At 43.0% G+C, this 19,888-nt stretch overlaps 1 protein-coding gene across 2 annotated transcripts in view; it reads left to right on the top strand.

Moving 5' to 3' along the window:
- Positions 1–591: 591 nt before the first annotated feature.
- Positions 592–19,888, top strand: part of LOC120854365 (sterol 26-hydroxylase, mitochondrial) — a 59,576-nt gene continuing 40,279 nt past the window's right edge. For both annotated transcript variants that reach the window (XM_040228336.1, XM_040228335.1), the window contains exon 1: positions 592–1,393. In XM_040228336.1, coding sequence (XP_040084270.1) covers positions 1,124–1,393 — 270 coding nt within the window. In that variant the 5' untranslated portion in view covers positions 592–1,123. The remainder of the gene's footprint in view (positions 1,394–19,888) is intronic.

Genomic DNA, 19,888 nt, shown 5'->3' with positions numbered 1-19,888 from the left:
TACATGAGCCATCAGTATAACTGTTGTCCCCTGATATTAACAGGCCTTTACTGCCTCAACCTGCCTATAAATAACCAGTTCTTCAAATGCTCTTAGGACAAACTTTGTCATCCTGCTGGTTCCACTTCTAATGGGTTGAGTAAACTTTGACTCCTTGTTTATCTTACATGTGTATGAGTCATGTTTTTAACTTTCTGAAACTTGTACTTTGAATATACATATATGAAACGAAGATTTCATGAAATAATACTTCTTGAAATATTTTCTGTTCTACTTTATTCTTTTCCATCTTATTAAAAGATCATTTTGGTCACATTCACTAAACGTAATCTCAACCCGGCGTTTGAGAAATCCTGCCTCAGCTGATAAGGGAGTGAGTGGGTGATGGGGAGGGAGAGAGAGTAGAATTGCATTAAAAACAAAAAACAAAAAACACCTAATATTTAAATTAGTTACTTTGGCTTCCTCCCTCCAAAGAATCAGACGACCCTGGATACAGGATCGGGTTTTCTGGGATTTTGTTTTTCTTTTGGAGGATTTTTTTTTTTTTTTTTTTGCTCTTTCCTTGCTCAGTGCTCGGACTCCGGGATTAATCCTGGGGACTATTTGGAAAAAGCCAGCGGCGGGCTCCATCTGGGCCCTGGGAAGAGAGAAGGCCAGCCCGCCGGGCAAGCGAAGGCCCGTCTCCCTGGGTGGTGCCTTGCGGCCTTGGAGGGCTCCGGGGCTGTTCAGAACTTCGCTGCACTCCTCCCCGGAGTTGAGACCAAGCGAACTTCGAGTTCTCCTCGAGAGCTTGCGGAAGTGCGAGGTGAGCAGTCGCGGGAGGGGCGGCCATCGTCAGAGCTCCGTCGGGCTCCCGTAAGTCCCCCGTGCATCTTCTGCCTTGGGGTTGTCCGGCCCCTTCCCGAGCCAGGAGGCTTCCAGTTGGAAAGGGTGACTTCTGTGAGTCCCTTAGGTCATATCTGGAGGGACTGAAGACCGCGAGGAAAAGGGAACAATAAGGGCCCGCCTTAGTCCGGCCCGCCCTGGGCCACCGGTACCCTTGAACCCGCCCCTGCTGTTCTGTCTCTGGGCAAATTCCAGGCACTCTGGCTCTCGAGCCAAAGGCGCGGCGGGGCGAGCCATGAACCGAATGGGCGCTCTGGGCTCCGCGAGGCTGCGGTTGGCGCTGCTGGGGACGCGGGCGGCACTCCCTGGCCTCGGCTCGTACGGGGCCAGAGCCAAGGCGGCGATCCCCTCCGCCCTCCCTGCGGCCCAGGCGGCTGAGGCTCCCGGAACCGGGCCTGGAGATCGGAGGCTGCGGAGCCTGGACGAGCTTTCCGGGCCAGGGGAGCTGCGCGTCTTATTCCAGCTGTTGGTGCAAGGCTACGTTCTGCATTTGCACCAGCTCCAGGTAACCGAGGGAGGGTGGTGGCGGTGGTGGTGGGGCTCGCGCCAAAGGGATGCGGTGAGCACCGGGACAGAGAGGCTGGGGATGAGGAGACAATGAACAAAAAGTGGAGGCCATCGGGAGAACGTAGCCCGGGACCGACTGGGGCTGTGGTCATAATCCTGGACGTGTGAAGCAGTTCTGAGTTGAAATGAACAAACAGGTCAAGGAGGGGCGTGAAGCCGGAGGGCACAGGTAAGAGATGAGTCGGGGAGGCTAGGATTAAAATGGATAGAGATTGGGAGAGAAGGGAACTGTCTTGGTAATAGAATAGCAGATGCAAGTGTGCAAGCTGCGTGATGTTATAGATCCACTTTTTCTGTGGTGCTATCCCTACCAGACTTCTTTCAAAGGAAGTGGTTTCTGGAGGATTGCAGAGGTTTGGCAATTTGCAGGGTAAATTTGCCCTTAATGGAAAGAAAGATGTCATTGCTTAAAAGAGTGAAAGGAAAACCATAGACATTAATGAAAAGGCACATTTTTGTTATTAAGAAATCAGTATCCAGTGAGAGGTTTATCTAGTGGAACACTGTTATGAGGCAGGGATGGATAGCCCACTGTCAATGGACAGAGACTGGAAAACCCAATGTTGATTAAGTTGGAGAGGTTTTAGGAAGTGAACCGAAGAGATTCACGTGGGATCTGTCTTCCTGATAACTATTAAATATTAACGCACCCACTCTGCCCCAGGAACTTTTCTAAGAACTGAGCTTCAATAAATTATGACCAATACCCACATGGGGGTTAAATGCTCCTTTGGGGAAAGAGGGGGATTGTTGTTGTTCAGTCACTAAGTGGTGTCTGACTCTTTGCCACCCCATGGACTGCAACACTCCAGGCTTCCCTGTCCTTCACCAGCTCCTGGAGTTTGCTTAAACTCATGATGTCCGTTGAGCTGGTGATGCCATCCAACCATCTCATCCTCTGTCATCCCCTTCTCCTCTTGCCTTCAATCTTTCCCAGCATCAGGGTCTTTTCCAATGAGTTGGAGTAAACAAATCAGTAATCAAATAATTTCAGAAAGAAGACCTGAGTGTGCTAGGAGGATAAGCCAGTCTGGGGCTGGGGGAGAAGTGGGACCTTTGATTAGACTGTGCCATCCAGGCACATGTGAGGTTATCAGTGATTGACAGGAAGCATAGACAGCCCTTGGGCTGGGCTGATGAACTGACTGGTCACCTAGTGGCTGTGCTGGGCAGTAGTAAAAAATGAGGAGGAACTGTGGGGACTTGGGATATGACAGGCCTTTGAGGAGGGCCTTGAAGGGCAGACTGCGGGTCCTGGGGTTTCCTCTGAGGGGTCATGGTGGGCTCTTGAGCAGGCATGGGGAGAAGATGGCTTCCAAGGGACACTGCCCAGTTATGTGCCATGGAATGGATTGGGCAAGAGAAGCAGAGCCTCCGATAGCAATAGAAATGGCAGTATTTGAGCAACCACCTCCCTTCCCACTCTGGAAACTGGACTGAGAGTTAACAATGAGAGAGAAAATGACTGTGAGGCTTTGAGAGTCCAAACTGAACAATTTCTCTGCACCTGGCTCGGCCACTGCCATCTCCCCTGGGGTCTTCTCTGTTGGGTTCATGTTTTTGAGATATGGTAGGCAGGTCACAGTGCACTCAGAGATGGTTAAAAAAAATCATTTGCTGTGTGCTCTGCTCCAGGAAACCAAGTAAGCCAAGAAACCAAAGTCCTGAGAGCTTCTCCTGCTTGATTTAACCTCTAGAAATGTGAGGAGCCCAGTGGATGCCCCAAGGGTGGATACTAAGACTTCTTACCATTTCTCAGGGAAAGTTTACTGGGAAGTTTTCCTCAGGATTATCTCTATAGAAGTAACTACCAAAGAAATTCTTGACTGCCCTAGAAAGTGGAAGAGGAGGCAGGAGAAAGCCAGAAATGTGTGGCCTTTTAAAGGAGAGACTAGGATTCGAATTTTGCAGAGCCTCCTGGCTCCAGCCTTTGTATCTCAAAGATCTGGAGTCACATGAACCTGGGCTGCTCCATGGGCAATACATTAACCCCTCCGCTGCATGGCTGGTGTGAGTTAGTATAGAGTGGAGGGCTGCACATCCTTAAAAGCCCATTAATACCCTTTTTTTGAGGAAGAGGATGCTTCCAGTGACTCACTGTGTATCAGTTCAAATCTGTTTGATTGCCGTTCTCACCGGTTTAAACTATAAAGCAGCTTTATTGGTTCCTGTTAGAAAAGTCTAATAATTGTGTGCCTATCAGGTATAGTTTGCTCCAGGTATTCATGAGACCATCCAACCCACCATTTTGTTCTTCTGAAGTTCTCTTGGCTTTGCTGTCTCACAGAACTTAGATGATTGGCCTGGGTTAATTGCCCATTCCTAAACCCATCATAGTGGCCAAAGCTGCACTATAGCTTAGTGCCACCTAAATAGGTGTTGACTGCATAGGAGGAGGAGTGGAATTGAGATAAGGGTGGCTGACCATAATGTCCCCTGCACCATCAGTTGTCTAAAACTGCATATTACACATAAAATTAATAAAATCAGCTTAGGGAAGCATTGTAGGACTTTAAGGGGTTGGACTGGGAATTGAAACATGTGAGAATCAGGCAAGTGCATAAATGCCAGTTCCCTTCTCTTTTCTAACTAAAATAATGACAAGAGTGCTAAAAAAGTGAAATGTGAACATATCTTAAATTCATATGTAAATTTACAACAAATTGATATCTTTCAAAGGTGTTGACCCTGAGAATGAAAAGATCAACTGTCTATTCTGTAGCTCTGATTGTGGACTGCCTGGGTTGGTGACTCCTCTTGTGTCTCCGTAATGCTTCCTGTACATATTTGTCATTTCGTGTATCGTGTTTCTTTTTTATATATGTATATACTTAAGAAAATTTTTTTTCTTGCAAGAAGCACTTTGAGATTTACTCTTTCAACAACTTTCAAATATACAATACGGTGTTGTCATAGTCACCATCCTGTGTATTACACCCTGGGAGATAGTCCTGTAATCCCCACTTACTTATTTTATAACTGAAAGTTTGTACATTTTGACCACTTTCATCCATTTTCCCCTCCTCCCATCCCCCACTGGCAACCGATGGTGATCGGTTTTCCGTATGTTTGAGTTTTTAGTTTGTTTCAATTTTAGATTCCACATATACATGAGATCATTCAGTATTTGCTTTTCTCTGTCTGACATTTCATTTAGTATAATTTGTTCAAGTATATCCATGTTGTAAATTGCAAGATTTCCTTGTTTTTTGTGGCTGAATAATATTCCCGTGTGTGTGTGTGTGTGTGTGTGTGTGTGTGTGTGTGTGAGAGACACTTTATTTGGTCATTTATCCATTGATAAACCCTTAGGTTGTTTCTATGCTTGTATGTCTTGCCTATTGTAAATACTGCTGCAGTGAACATTGAGGTAAATAGTGTTTTCATTTTCTTTGGATAAATACCCAGAAGTAGAACTACTAGATCATATCATAGTTCTATTTTTTAATTTTTTGAGAAACCTTCATACTGTTTTCCATAGTAGCTGTACCAATTTACATTCTTACCAACAGTGCACAAGAGTTCCCTTTTCTCCACATCCTTCCCAACGCTTATTTTTTTTGGTCTTTGAGCCATTCTGACCGGTACAAGGTGATATCTCATTAAAGTTTTCATTTGCATTTCCTTGATGATTAGTGACAATGAGTACCTTTTCTTTTAACTGTTGGCCATCTGTAAGTCTTTTATGGGAAAATGTCAATTCAGATCCTCTGCCCATATTTTAATTGGATTTTATTTGTTTGTTTTACTATTGAACTGTTTGAGTTCTTCATGTATTTGGATGTTAACTCCTATCAGATATATGATTTGCAAATATTTTATCCCATTTGGTAGGTGGTCTTTTCATTTTGTTGATGGTCTCCTTTGCTGTGCAGAAGTTATTTGGTTTAATGTAGTCCAATTTGTTTATTTTTGTTTTTATTACCTTTGCTTTTGCTGTCAAATCCAAAAAAAAATCATCATCAAGGCTAACGTCAAGTAGCTTACCACCTATGGTTTCTTCTGGGATATTTATGGTTTCAGATTTTATGTTCAGATCTTTAATCCATTTTGGGTTAAGTTTTGTGTATAGTGTAAGATAGTAATCTTTTGCACGTGGCTATCCAGTTTTCCCAAAACCATTTATTGAGGAGGCTGTCCTATTATATATTCTTTACTCCCTCATCATAAATAATTTATGATATATATATGGGCTTATTTCTAGGCTCTCTGTTCTTCCACTAATCTGTGTATATGTGTTTATGCCAATACCTCTTGGCATAATAGCTTTGTAATATACTTTGAAATCAGGACACAAACCCTCCAGCTTTGTTCTTCTTTCTCAAGATTGCTTTGAATATTCAGGGTCATTTTTAGTTACATGTAAACTTTAGGATTGTTTGTTCTATTTCTGTGAAAAATGTCATTGGCATTTTAGTAGCAATTGCAATGAATCTGTAGATTGCTTTGGATAGTATGGACGCTTTAATAATACTAGTTTTCCCAGTCCATGAGCGTGGAATATCTTCCCACTTGTTTGTCTTCTTTAATTTCTTTCTTCAATGTCATAATTTTCAGTGAACAGGTTAAATTTATTCCTGGATATTTTATTTTTCTTGATACAATTGTAAATGAGAGTATTTTCTTAATTTCTCTTTCTGATCATTTGTTATTAGCTTACAGAAATTCAACTGATTTTTGTATTTTGATTTTTTATCCTGAAGCTTTACTGGATTCAGTTATTGCTTCTAATAGTTGTTTTGGTAGAGTCTTTGGGGTTTTCTGTATATAATATCAGGTCATCTTCAAATAGTGATAATTTTACTTCTTTTCTGATTTGGATACCTTCTTTTTTTCTTGCCTAATTGCTCTGTCTAGGACTTCCAATACTATGTTGAATAAAAGTGGCAAGAGTTGCATCCGTCTTGTTCCTGATCTTACAGGGAAAGCTTTCAGCTTTTCAGTTGACTCTGATATTAGCCATGGGCTTGTTACTGTTATTATGTTAACAGTTCAGTTCAGTCGCTCAGTCGCATCCAACTCTGTGACCTCATAGACTGTAGCTCGCCAGGCTTCCCTGTCCAGCACCAACTCCCAGAGCTTACTCAAACTCATGTCCATTGAGTCGGTGATGCCATCCAACCATCTCATTCTCTGTTGTCCCCTTCTCCTCCTGCCTTCAATCTTTCCCAGCATCAGGGTCTTTTCCAATGAGTAAGTTCTTCATATCAGTGGCCAAAGTATTGGAGTTTCAGCTTCAGCATCGGTCCTCCTAATGAATATTCAGGAATGATTTCCTTTAGGATTGACTGGTTTGATCTCCTTGCAGTTCAAGGGACTCTCAAGAGAACTCCTATGTTAACAGTACATTCTCTCTATACCCACTTTTGTTAGCATTTTTATCGTAAATGAAGGTGGAATTTTGTCAAATGTTTTTTTCTGTATCTGTTGAGATGACCCTATGATTTTTATCCTTCATTTTCTTAATGTGTTCTTACATTCATTTATTTGCAGTTGTTCAACCATCCTTGCATCCTTGAAATAAATCTGTCTTGATCATGGAGAATATTTTTTTTTTTTTAGTATGTTGTTGAATTTGGTTTGTAATATTTTGTTGAAGATTTTTCATTTATAATCATCAAGAATACTGGCCTGTAATTTTCTTTTCTTGTAGTGTCCTTGTCTGGTTTTAGTATTAGGCAAATTTCAGCATCATAAAATGAGTTTGAAAGTGTTCCCTCCTCCCCTCCTCCACTTTTGGGGAAAAGTTTGGTATTAATTCTTCCTTAAATGCTTGGTAGAATTCCCCAGTGAAGCCATCTGATCTTTGACTTTTGTTTGTTAAGAGATTTGATGACTGATTCAATCTTTTTACTAGTAACTGATCTGCTCAGATTTTCTATTTTTCTTGTTTCAATTTTGGTATGATGTATGTTTCTAGAAATTTATCCATCCCTTCTAGGTTATTCAATTTGTTGGCATTTAATTGTTCACAATAGTCTCTTGTGATCCTTTGTATTTCTGTGGTATCAGTTGTAATGTCTCCTCTTTCATTTCTGATTTTATTTATCTGAGTTCTCTTCTCTTTTTTTCTTTGTGAGTCTAGCTAAAGGTTTGTCTATTTTGTTTGGCTTTTTTAAAAGCCACCTGTTAGTTTCACTGATCTTTTCTATTGTCTTTTTAGTCTCTGTTTCTTTCTCTCAGATCTTCGTTTTTTCCTTCTATAACTTTGAGGTTAGTTTGCCCTTCTTTTTTCTAGTTCCATGAGGTGTAACATTATGTTGTTTGAGACCTTCCTTGTTTTTTTTTTCTTCTTTTTCTTACATCATTCTTATTTCTTAATGTAGGCATTTATTGCTACGAACTTCCTTCTTGAAACTGTTTTTGCTGCTTGCCATCAATTTTGGCTTTTATCACTCTTTGCATCCTTTCCCAAAGCCTCTGTTCCCACCTTCTACTGGACGTTAACATCAAAGGCCAGATGATCTGTGACCTTTTGAACCCAGTGGGCTTTGTTCTGCCCAACACAGAGGATATCATTCCCATGTTCAGCAGCTTCATCACCATGTCAACCTCCTTACTTGTCTGCATCTTGGCTGGCAGCATGGGCAGCCCCATAGTGACTCTGGAAAGGAATGATGTCTGGGTGTTCCCTGCTGCTTGGTCTCCATTATTGCTTGATCTGCCGCAACAATCTACCCATACACCACTGCCACGTCAGTGCCCCTAAGAGCATGTTTGATTAGTTGTTCACTTGCTCAGGAATCCCCACAGGACCTGGGGAATCATCCTTAAATATCTCAAGCAAACATTTGCATCCCCAGCCTCCTTTACCTAGGCACCCCTTCCTTTAAGTTTTGGTATGGGGTATTTTCCATTTTCATTCATCTTTAGTTATTTTAACTTCTCTTTTGATTTCTTCTTTGACTTAGTAGTTTCTGTAGCATGTTGTTTAGTCTCCACAATCTCCATGTTGTTTTATCCCTTTAACCAGTATTTGTGAATTGTCCAGATGTCTTCTTGCAGTTGATTTCTAGTCATACCATTATGTGGGAAAAGATGCCTGATCAGATTTCGGTCTTCTTAAATTTATTAAGGTTTCTTTTATGGCCTAACATTTGATCTATACTGAAGAATGTTCCATATTTGCTTAGAAAGAATGTGTATGTTGTTGCTTTTGGGTGGAATGTTCTATATAAATCTGTTAAGTTCATCTGACCTAATGTGTCATTTAAAGTCAATGTTTCTGTATTGATTTTCTGTCTGGATGATGAAGTGGATTTTCTGTCTCCTACTGTATTGCTATCTTTTTCTCCTTTTAGGTTTGCTATATATTTAAGTGCATGTATTTCTTTCTTTTCTTTTTAATGTTTATTTATTTATTTGACTGTGCTGGGTCTTAGTTGCAGCTCATGGGATCTTTGATCTTCATTGCAGCATGTGGGATCTTTAGTTGTGGCATGCAGGTCTTTAGTTGCAGCATTCTAATTCTTTGGTGTGGCATATGGGATCTAGTTCCATGACCAGGGATTGAACCCAGGCTCCCTGCATTATGAGCACAAAGTCATAACCACTGGACCATCAGGCAAGTCCCCTAAATGCATTTGTTTCTTATCATTGCCTGTTTATGTGGCTTAGAGACTGGGATGTGAAGTTCCAAGTGATGGGCCTATGTTTTTCCCAGCTCTGTGTACCCCCAGCACTAGGCACAGTTCTGGGTACAGGGGAGGTTCTTGGTAATGTTTGATAAATAAATACATTTCATGTACCAGTCAAAAGGCTGTGAGTGGTACTGAACAGTAGCTACATCTGGTGGTAAACTGTGAGACTCTTCTCAGCTCCTTAATCTGAGTTGTTTGACATAAGACAGAGTGAAAAACAGACGATGATGGAGATGGGCATAGTGATCAAGACTGGCCCTTCAGGTTTTAGCTTTGTAGGTTCAGAAACTAAATTTTGTCAGTTCATTCAGCATGGGTAGACTATTGGGGACTGACCCCCATTGGCCAAACCCACAGAAACATATTGTGGATTGGAGTATTTATTTACAAAATTTAGCCCTCCCAGGAATCTTATACTTCATCACACAGAAGCCCCCTATTCTAGTTGCTCCTACCTGTCAAACTACCCCCAAACTTAGCAGCTTAAAGCAACAATTTGTTATTATCCTTATGATTTTGTGGGTCAGGAATTTGGGTAGTGCATATCAGAAATGGCTTATCTCTGCTTCACAGTGGAGTGGAGCTTTAGTTTGAATGGGTGAAGATGTCTGAGATGGATCAAGTAGGGCCATATATTTGGGCCTCAGGTCTGACTTTTAGCTGGTTTCCTTAACTTTTCTTCATGTCACATATGCTGGGGCTGGAATTTCCAAGATGGCGTCTTCAGTTGCATGTTGTGTGCCTGGACTAGTTTGACCAAAATGGCCGAGTGTCTCTTTCTCCACATAGCTAGCCTGGGACTTCCTCACAGCATGGTGGGTCTCTGGATAGTCAAGACTTCTTCCAGGGTGCTGGTTTCCCCAGAGTGGATATTCCAAGAGATGGAAGTGGAAGTTGCCAGTTTCTTAAAGTCTCTGTCTGGAAACTGGCATAGCATCATCTTTGCTGTATTCTACCCATCAGAGCAGTTACAGAGCACACCCAGAACCTAGAGAAGAAGATGGAGACCTGACCTATTAATGGTAGAGATATCAAAAAGTATGTGGCCCTCTTTAATAGGCTTAACCTCTTCCTAGAATCCAGGTACCTAGGGAGAGGAATTAGTAACTGCTTTAATCGATTGGCTGGTGTTCAGAACTAAAGCATAGAATTGCGTGGAAAAAAATGTCTTCTAGGCCTTGGAGAAACCTGTCTGCATGTGCTTCTCTGGTGCCTGTTCATTAGATTAAGTATCTCTCTCTCTTCAGAGATAAACACTGCCTATTTTTGCTGTTTGGCTCCTCCTTCTGGGTTTTGTAATGACCTGTCTCATCCTGTTAACACATTCTTTCTTCAGTTTGGCTAATACCGTTGATTAGATGGATTTTCTTTCCCAGTGCTCAGGTTACCATCAAGCCTTCCCGAGATTATCCTCCAGTTACCTTTACTTGGCTCAAGTGTTCCTCAGTCTCATCTGGCAGACATTTACAAATTGTCCCTGAGACTCTGGTGGAATCTAATGTATCGCTTTAAAGCCTCAGGGATGGGAAATTTGAAACTAGGTATTAGGGTATAGGTGGCTCAGTGGTAAACAATCCGCCTGCCAGTGCAGGAGCCGTACGTGACTCGAGTTCGATCCCTGGGTCAGGAAGATCCCCTGGAGAAGGAAGTGGCAACCTACTCTAGTATTCTTGCTGGGATAATCCCATGGACAGAAGAACCTGGTGGGCTACAGTCCGTGGGATCGCAGAATCGGATGCGATTGCCGTTACCAGTAGGGTATAAAGTGTCACTTATACCAACTTAGCAAATGCACTGCCGGAATTTTTATCTTACAGATAAAATTTGTGGTCAATGAAATATTCCAGACTATTCAATATAGCAGTATTTCTGATTGGGAAATGTTAGAATGACCTACATGTCGCAGTAGGGAACTAATTAAATAAGTTGTAGTACATTCATACAATGGAATTTTATGCAACCATTAAAAAGAATAGAGGCAGGAAGGCTTTCCTAGTGGTCTACTGGTTAAGAATCCGCCTGCCAATGCAGGAGTTATAGGTTCAATCCCTGGTCCAGGAAGATTCCACATCCTGTAGGACAACTAAGCCTGTGCACCGTAACTACTGAGTCGTCACCTGAGAGCCGAAACTTCCAAACCTACGTGCTGCAGCTGCTGAAGCCTGCATGCCCTAGAGCCTGTGCTCCATAACAAGAGAAGCCATCGCAGTGAGAAGCATGTGCACTGCAACTAGGGAGTAGTTCCTTCTTGCTGCAGCTGCAGAAAGCCTGCATGCAGCTACAGAGACCCAGCAGACCCAAAATAAAAATAAACAAATAAAAACATCTTAAAATGTTAAATCTTTTAAAAAAGAATAGGGGCAGATCTATGTGTATTAATATGAATTTCTTACTGTGATATGGGAGGAAAGTAAGGTCCAAAACTATATAATATGCCATCGTGCTTACTCACTCAGTTGTGTCCAATTCTTTGTGACCCCACGGACTGTAGCCCGCTAGGCTCCTCTGTCCATGGAATTCTTCAGGCAAAAATACTGGAGTGAGTAGCCATTCCCTTCTCCAAGGGGTCTTCCTGATCCAGGGACTGAACCAGGGTCTCCTGCATTGCAGGCAAAATTTTTTTACCGTTTGAAATTTTTTTACTGAGAGAGAGAGAGAATGTGTATAAAATATCCCTGGGAGGACACACAAGAAATTGGTAATTTCGGCTGCTTCTCTGTAGGGGTCTTGAGTCTGGAGATTAGATTTAGGAGAAAGACTTAACTTTTTACTGCAGGACTGCTATGAACCTCCATCAGAGTTTCCTCTGGCTTCATCCTGCCCAGGCATAATTCACCAACTTTTGAGTCTTTTTGTGCCCTTTTTGTACTGTTTACATTTTAACAGTGTGCATATACATATTACCTTAAAAATTTTAAGAACAACAACAAAAGAATGGAGAGCAAGAGATAAAAGGATGGCTGACCTAGCTTCCTGGTCCAGCATAATATTTTGAAGTCTTTCATAGATCTTCCTCTCGTACCCCTGTTTGGCTCTGTGTCCTTACTTTTGATGTCCACTTCTGCGTCTGCACACTCTTTTTAGTTCTTTGTCCATTGCTAGTCACCTTGTCCTTGTTCTTGGAATACTCTCATTGTTCCACTCCAGACCAGCCCAACTTGCAGGTGTACACAGTGTACAGAGGTTTGCCTCTGGGTGTGCCAGGAGTGTGGCTTTGGGATGGAAAATGCTTCTGTTTTCCTAATAACCTCTCTGAAGATGTTGCAGGCAATGCCTTTTCCTGGATCACCTTTAGATCTTCCTCTACTCTCAGCCCATTGTTTCTCTACAATAAACAATCAGAGGGAAATTCTTATTGTTCACCTATCCTGTGCGTGTCTTTGTAACCTTATGACAGTGCTTCTGTCTTGCATAAAAGCAGACATTTTTATGATTATCGAAGTAATGGCTGCACACATGCACAAAAGTTTTTTTTGTAGCTTTGTTTGTAAAATAAAAAATTCAGAAGCATGTTAAATGCCCATCAACAGGGTAGATAGATTGTGATATAGTCATATAGTGGAACACTATGCAATAGTTGTAATGAATGTACAAGCTTTTATATATCAATATAGAATTTAGCAGGGAGAGGGATAAATTAGGAGTTTGGGATTAACAGATACACACTACTATATATAAAATAGATAAACAGCAAGGAGCTACTATATAGCACAGGGAATTATATTCAATATCTTGTAATAACCTATAATGGAAAAGAATATGAAAAAGAAAAATATATATACATATGTGTATATATATCTGTCAAATGGAATTACTTTGCTGTACCTAGAAACTAATACAATATTGTAAATCAACTATCTTCCATTAAAGAAATAGAACTCAGAACCAAAGTTGAGTATAGAATGATATGTGTTGTTGTTCAGTTGCTCAGCTGTGTCCTACTCTTTGCAACTCCATGGACTGCAGCACGCCAGGCTTCCCTGTCCTTCTCTATCTCCAGGAGTGTGCTCAAACTCATGTCCATTAAGTCGATGATGCCATCCAACCATCTCATCCTCTGTAGCCCTCTTCTCCTCCTGCCCTGCCTTCAGTCTTTCCCGACATCAGGATCTTTTCCACTGAGTCAGCTCTTCGTTTCAACTAGCCAGAGTATTGGAGCTTCAGCTTTAGCATCAGTCCTTCCAATGTAGATTCAGGTTGATTTCCTTTAGGATTGACTGCTTTGATCTCTTTGCTGTCCAAGGGACTCTCAGGAGTCTTCTCCAGCATCATGGTTTGAAAGCATCAATTCTTTGGCACTCAGCCTTCATTATGGTCCAGTTCTCACATCAGTACATGACTACTGGAAAAACCCATAGCTTTGACTATATGGACCTTTGTTGGCAAAGTGATGTCTCTAGTTTTTAATATGCTTTCTAGGTTTGTCGTAGCTTTCCTTCCAAAGAGCAAATGTCTTTTAATTTCATGGCTGCAGTCACCATCTGCAGTGATTTTGGAGCCCCCCAAAATAAAGTCTCTCATTGTTTCCATTGTTTCCCCATCTATTTATCATGAAGTGATGGGACCAGATGACATGATCTTAGTTTTTTTGAATGTTGAGTTTTAAGCCAGGTTTTTCACTCTCCTTTTTCACTTTGATCAAGAGGCTCTTTAGTTCCTCTTCACTTTCTGCCATTAAGGTTGTGTCATCTGTATATCTGAGGTTATTGATATTTCTCTCAGCAATCTTGATTCCAGATTGTGACTCATCTAGCCTGGCATTTTGCATGATGTACTCTGCATATAATTTAAATAAGCATGATATGTAAGACACTGTTAATATTTCTAGAAATTAAAAGCCACATGAAGATGATATGAGCTATCATTGTGTGTGTATATATATATACATATAATATGTAATAAAATTACATAAATATTGACAGAACAAACACTTTTCAAATTCAAGATAGTGGTTGCTCTGGGGCCGGGGCAAAGGGAAAGATAAAAAGGGGACTTTGAAATGCTTTCATGTTTAAAAAATATTTAAAACAAGTATGACAAATATTAACAGTTCTTGATGCTGGAGGGGCAGTATATAGTGTTAGTTTTTAAATCACCCACATTAAAATATTCATAATAAAAAATACAAGTAATCATGCTCATCATGAGTCCATATGGACCCCTGGCTTGGTCTGATCTTCGAGAAGAGCGCTCAAGGCAAGACTCAGAGCAAGGAGAACCTGGGAATGCTGTTAAATATTTAGCACCTTCTGTCACTTGGAAATGTGAATTCCACTTGTGTGAGGGGGTTGAGGCTAAACTCCTGATGACACTTGGACAGCACTGACTCATGACTGTCCCAGCTGGACTCCTCTTCACCTTTGACCCTAAATGATGCCTCTTGCTGGCATCTGTCAGGAGAGGCAAAAGGGTGCCCTGTGCCCGAAGTTACATCTCTCCGTCTGTTTATCTACCTGATGGTTGCCAGCTTTTCGGGCCAGGTTTGTTGACACTGGCCAAAAAGTACTGGGTGTTTATGAGTTCACTTTTGTCCTCAGGACTATTTACTTGCTGTTTCAGTGTTGTTTTTCTTGCACTGAGAGCCTCCCCAAAGAACCCATCATCAGTAAACCAAACAGGCCCCTGAGTAGGAGAATAGAACATCACAAGGCAATATTCCTTTTTTGTTTTTTTTTGAAGGGAGATTTTAGACTGTAAAGAATCTGCCTGTAATGCAGGAGACCTGGATTCAATTCCTGGTTTAGGAAGATTCCCTGGAGAAGGGAATGGCAACCCACTCCAGTATTCTTGCCGGAGAATCCCATGGACAGAGGAAGGAGCCTGGAGGGCTACCTACAGTCCACGGGGTCGCAAAAAGTCGAACACGACTGAGTGACTATCACTTTCACTTTTAGATTATTTTAATGTGTTTTTTTTCTCCTTCTGACAGCTTTCTTGAGATATAATGACATACCATACAGTCCTCCAGTCTGTCATGTTCCAGGGGGATCACAAAGTCTGCCAAAACTCACGTTTTGAGCTCTTAAGCTGTAGCTTAGGTCTTTGAATGTGTGGATATGTGTGTGAGTTTGCCCCATGGCTCCAACCCTGACCTTTCACTGATCCAACTAAGGATTCTCAGGGGCAGAGATCACCCCATCAGACAGATATTCTAAATATTTACTTTTATATATTTATTTAGCTGCATCAGGCATGTGGGATCTTAGATCTTCATTGTGGCACATGGAATCTAGTTCCTGGACCAGGGATCAAACCCTGGCCTCCTGTATTGGGAGCACGGCGTCTTAGCCACTGGATGACTGGGGAAGTCCCCAGATAGATATTCTAATTTTACTGTTAGGAGCTCATACCAAATCTGTTCTGTTTGTCTTAGGCACCGTCAGGTGGAAGTCACTACAACCATGACTCTCTAGTTTGACTAGGCCTATTTGGACTGCAGCAGACTGCCAGAGAAGGCAATGGCAACCCACTCCAGTATTCTTGCATGGAGAATCCCAGGGACGGGGGAGCCTGATGGGCTGCCGTCTATGGGGTCGCACAGAGTCGGACATGACTGAAGCGACTTAGCAGCAGCAGCAGCGGCAGCAGACTGCACCCAGGCTCCCTGTTCAGGGGACAACTAGAGTTGTCAGCAGCCACACCTCCCCCACCTCAGCTGGGCCACAGAAGTTCTGAGCAGTGTGATTGTCTATTGCCACCCATGCTGAAGCGTGTAGAACAACCCGTGACTGATGAATAAACAAAAGAGGCCAACGGTAGCAGGATGAGGCCGAAGAGGCCAAATCAATGTCCAGAGAGTTAATCTTGCTCTGTCATCTTTAGTGGAGACTAGTTCTTTCTGACGTCACTGGATCTTGGGACATTTCTGAAGAGTTTTCAGATCAGATTATCTCTGGCCAGTGGTCAAGTTGAGGGTGGTGACAGCAGTCTGGATTAAACTGGTGAGATGTCTGTAGACAAGAATTGAGAGAGAGAGATTAATAGTCCCTCCCTCCACCCCCAGCCTCCCAGGGTTGATCTCCAGTGTCCCACACCCCACAGGTGCGCCTGTCATTTCCATGGCCACATGACCAGTTTGAGCAGTCTCTCTAGCAGTCACTCCATTCTTTGTCCCCATCCTCCTAGGTCTTACCCTCACATGATCCCTGGTTTCTCCTGAGGTGCCTCAGTTGTTTCTTTCTTGTATACCTGGTACCACCCTGAAACATCTCCCACCTCCTGACATGGGGCCACATCAAGACCACCTTAGGAGTTGTCACCTCATATCACGGTCATTAGCATTAACCTCTATGATTGTGCAACAGCGGCAAGCAAAGATGGTGACTGAAGAAGCACCAAAACAAGACTGAGCCCCAAAACAAGTTGTTTGAGCAAAGTCAAGAAAACTTGGCAGATTGCCAGCTACAAAGGCCAGTGGCAAAGGACACTTTGGGGCACATGGCAAAGGGGTACTGGATCTGGCCTGTCCTGGCAAATAGACTGTGTAGGTCCTCTATCTTTTCAGTAGTTCACTCCCTGACTCATCTTTCTACTTGCAAATTCTGGTGGCCTGGTTTCCCAAGGCGGTAGGTGTGGGAAGAAAAATGGAAGAATGAGAAGAGGGAATTATGTAGTTCGGGTCTCTTACAGCCTATCTGGACCTCTTGCCACCTTCCCCATATCATAATGAAAAGTTGCTTCAACAGGAGGTACTCTTCTGGTGAACTGCCACATTTATAGTCCAAACTGATTTTCTTAAGTGTCCACTGGGAACTGAGCCTTGGTTGTCCAGTTATCTTTTTCAACTTCTCCTTTAAGTATCTGTTTCCTCTTTCAGTGGCACCTGCTCCCTGGGGGTGATATGAGGCATGAAAGATCCAGTGAATACCCCCAAGTAGCTGCCCACTGGTAGGCAGTTGTTACCATAAAGGTGGTGCCACTGCCTGATTGGATGCTCTTGGGAATCCAAATATGTAGTACAGTCCATCTAAGGGTCTTTGACTATGCACCTACTCCACCCCCATCTGCTGTGTGGATGAAGATGGCAGTGCCATGCCTTGAAAAGGCATCTACTGCAGCCAGTGTCCAATGCCATGCTTATGAGAATGATAGGGGACCTACACAGTCTATTTGCCAGGACAGGCCAGATCTAGTACCCCTTTGCTATGTGCCCCAAAGTGTCCTTTGCCACTGGCCTTTGTAGCTGGCAGTCTGCCAAGTTTTCTTGACTTTGCTCAAACAACTTGTTTTGGGGCTCAGTCTTGAATTGTGAACCGTTTACCATGCCTTGTGCAATGGGCATCCCAGATCTTATCAGTTTGCTGATTCCACTGATGTTCATCCAAGAACACCTTTTCCATAGACATCACCTGGGTCACAGACAGGGAGGGTGGATCTTGTATAATCTGCTGCCATAATGGTATCCTCAGAAAGGCTGAGACTTGACTATCTAGGCATCCTGCAGCCAAGTAACAGCCCATACTGCCCTGAATCAGTGAAAATGTAACAGGGTATTTATGGATAGGTCTTTTCAAGGCAAGTACCATAGCTCATAACTCTGCCCAGTGAGAGGCGTTTCTGTGCATAGTTTTTTTATTTCTCTGTCTGCACCTTGCAGCATATTGGATCATAGTTCCCTGGCCAGGGACTGAACCTGTGCCCCTGCATTGGGGGCACAGAGTCTTAATCACTGGACTGCCAGGGACGCCCCTTCCATGCATATCATGCATACTTTTAAACATTTTTCTTTGTGTTGCACAACAGTAGCTTCTCAGTACACCCCACAGCCTTTAACTTAGCTGATCCATCCATGAAACAGGCCAAGGCATTGTCAGGAACCTCAGTGTGTTGAAGCCCCCAAGAAACCCAAGGTTTAAGTATATACCCTGCATTTGAATCAGCACATCTAGAGTGTGACTAACCACTTAATGCTAGATTTACTTCTTTCTTGGACATTGTTCTCATCTCTTCCCCTCACCCCACTTTTTTTTTTTGCCTTGCCGTACAGCTTGTAGTATCTTAGTTCACTAACCAGGGATTGAACTTGGGCCACAGTAGTGAAAGTACAGAGTCCTAACTACTAGAGCACTAGGGAATTCCCCTGGTGTTCTTCTTTCTGACTCATCTCATGAGAGGCACATCAGGGTACAGCAACACTTTGCTTTGTCTATCTCTCAATGTCCACCAGAACTCAAAAACAAGCCAGGCAGTATCTTTCAAATGGAGTGTTCTAAGTGGTGATGTCAGGCAAGCACCACATCAAACCCCTAGAGAGCCAGTGCCTAGTGGCCACATAACTTTGCCCCAGCTCTCGTCTGCATAATTATTAGTCACTGACACAGGCCTTGTAGATGACTATCATCATGATCACATGGCATTCTCCCCTGAACGTATGTGCATCTATGTCCAAATTTCCTCTTTTTATGGGGGCCCTAGTCATACTGGATGCAGGTCCACCCTTATGACCTCATTTTAACTGGATTGCTTCTATAAAGACATCATCTTAAAATAAGGTCACATTCTGAGGTACTAGGCTTAGGACTTCAACAGATAAATTTGCCAGTGGGACCCAGTTCAAGCCATAACACCCTCTCTTAGCCTGAAGGGCATTTATCTTGATCTGTGTCTAGGCTTCCATTCTGGAAAATTGGTTGCCTAGAACCAAATAGTTTTCCAGCGTCTCTCTTTGGGGCACAAGAGAAGATCTAACTGTCCCTCAAAGATTGATGGTACCCATTGAATAAACTGCTCCACCTAACCCTGAGTGACTATCTCATCATCTGGGCATTCGAGATTTCCACTATAAATCCAGGCCTGAGTTACAGTGGCCCTCCAGGAAGATATAGTTTCCCCTCTTGTCATCTGTGGGTGATTGTGAGATGATGGCTTCATTGTGGATGTAAAGACTCACTGTAACAAGCCCTAATTAGTCTTTACCTGTTCTTCCTCCACCCACATGTCATCAGTAAGGTATTCATGGCCAGAGTGGCTAGGAGCTTCATTTCACTTCCGTTCAGTTGCTCAGTCATGTCCAACTCTTTGCAACCCCATGGACTGCAGCACGCCAGACCTCCCTGTCCATCACCAACTCCCAAAGCTTACTCAAACTCATGTCCATTGAGTCGGTGATGCCATCCAACCATCTCATCCTCTGTTGTCCCCTTTTCCTCCTGCCTTCATTCTTTCCCAGCATCAGGGTCTTTTCAAATGAATTAGTTCTTCGCATCAGGTGGCCAGAGTATTAGAGTTTCAGCTTCAGCGTCATCCCTTCCAATGAAGAGTCAGGACTGATTTCCTTTAGGATGGACTGGTTGGATCTCCTTGCTATCCAAGGGAATCTCAAGAGTCTTCTCCAACACCACAGTTCAAAAGCATCAATTCTTCGATGCTCAGCTTTCTTTATAGTCCAGCTCTCACATCCATACATGACAACTGGAAAAAGCATAGCTTTGACTAGACTGACCTTTGTTGATAATGTCTCTGCTTTTTAATATGCTATCTGCTGCTGCTGCTGCTAAGTCGCTTCAGTCGTGTCCGACTCCGTGTGATCCCATAGATGGCAGCCCACCAGGCTCCCCCGTCCTTGGGATTCTCCAGGCAAGAACACTGGAGCGGGTTGCCATTTCCTTCTCCAATGCATGAAAGTGAGAAGTGAAAGGGAAGTTGCTCAGTTGTGTCCGACTCTTCGCAACCCCATGGACTGCAGTCCACCAGGCTCCTCTGTCCATGGGATTTTCCAGGCAAGAGTACTGGAGTGGGTTGCCATTGCCTTCTCCGGTAATATGCTATCTAGGTTGGTCATAACTTTTCTTCCA

This window comes from Oryx dammah, unplaced genomic scaffold, assembly GCF_014754425.2.
Source record: "Oryx dammah isolate SB20612 unplaced genomic scaffold, SCBI_Odam_1.1 HiC_scaffold_27, whole genome shotgun sequence".
Taxonomy (NCBI): Eukaryota; Metazoa; Chordata; class Mammalia; order Artiodactyla; family Bovidae; genus Oryx; species Oryx dammah.
The sequence above is the reverse complement of the archived record's forward strand: the minus strand, read 5'-3'. Positions and strand labels throughout refer to the sequence as shown.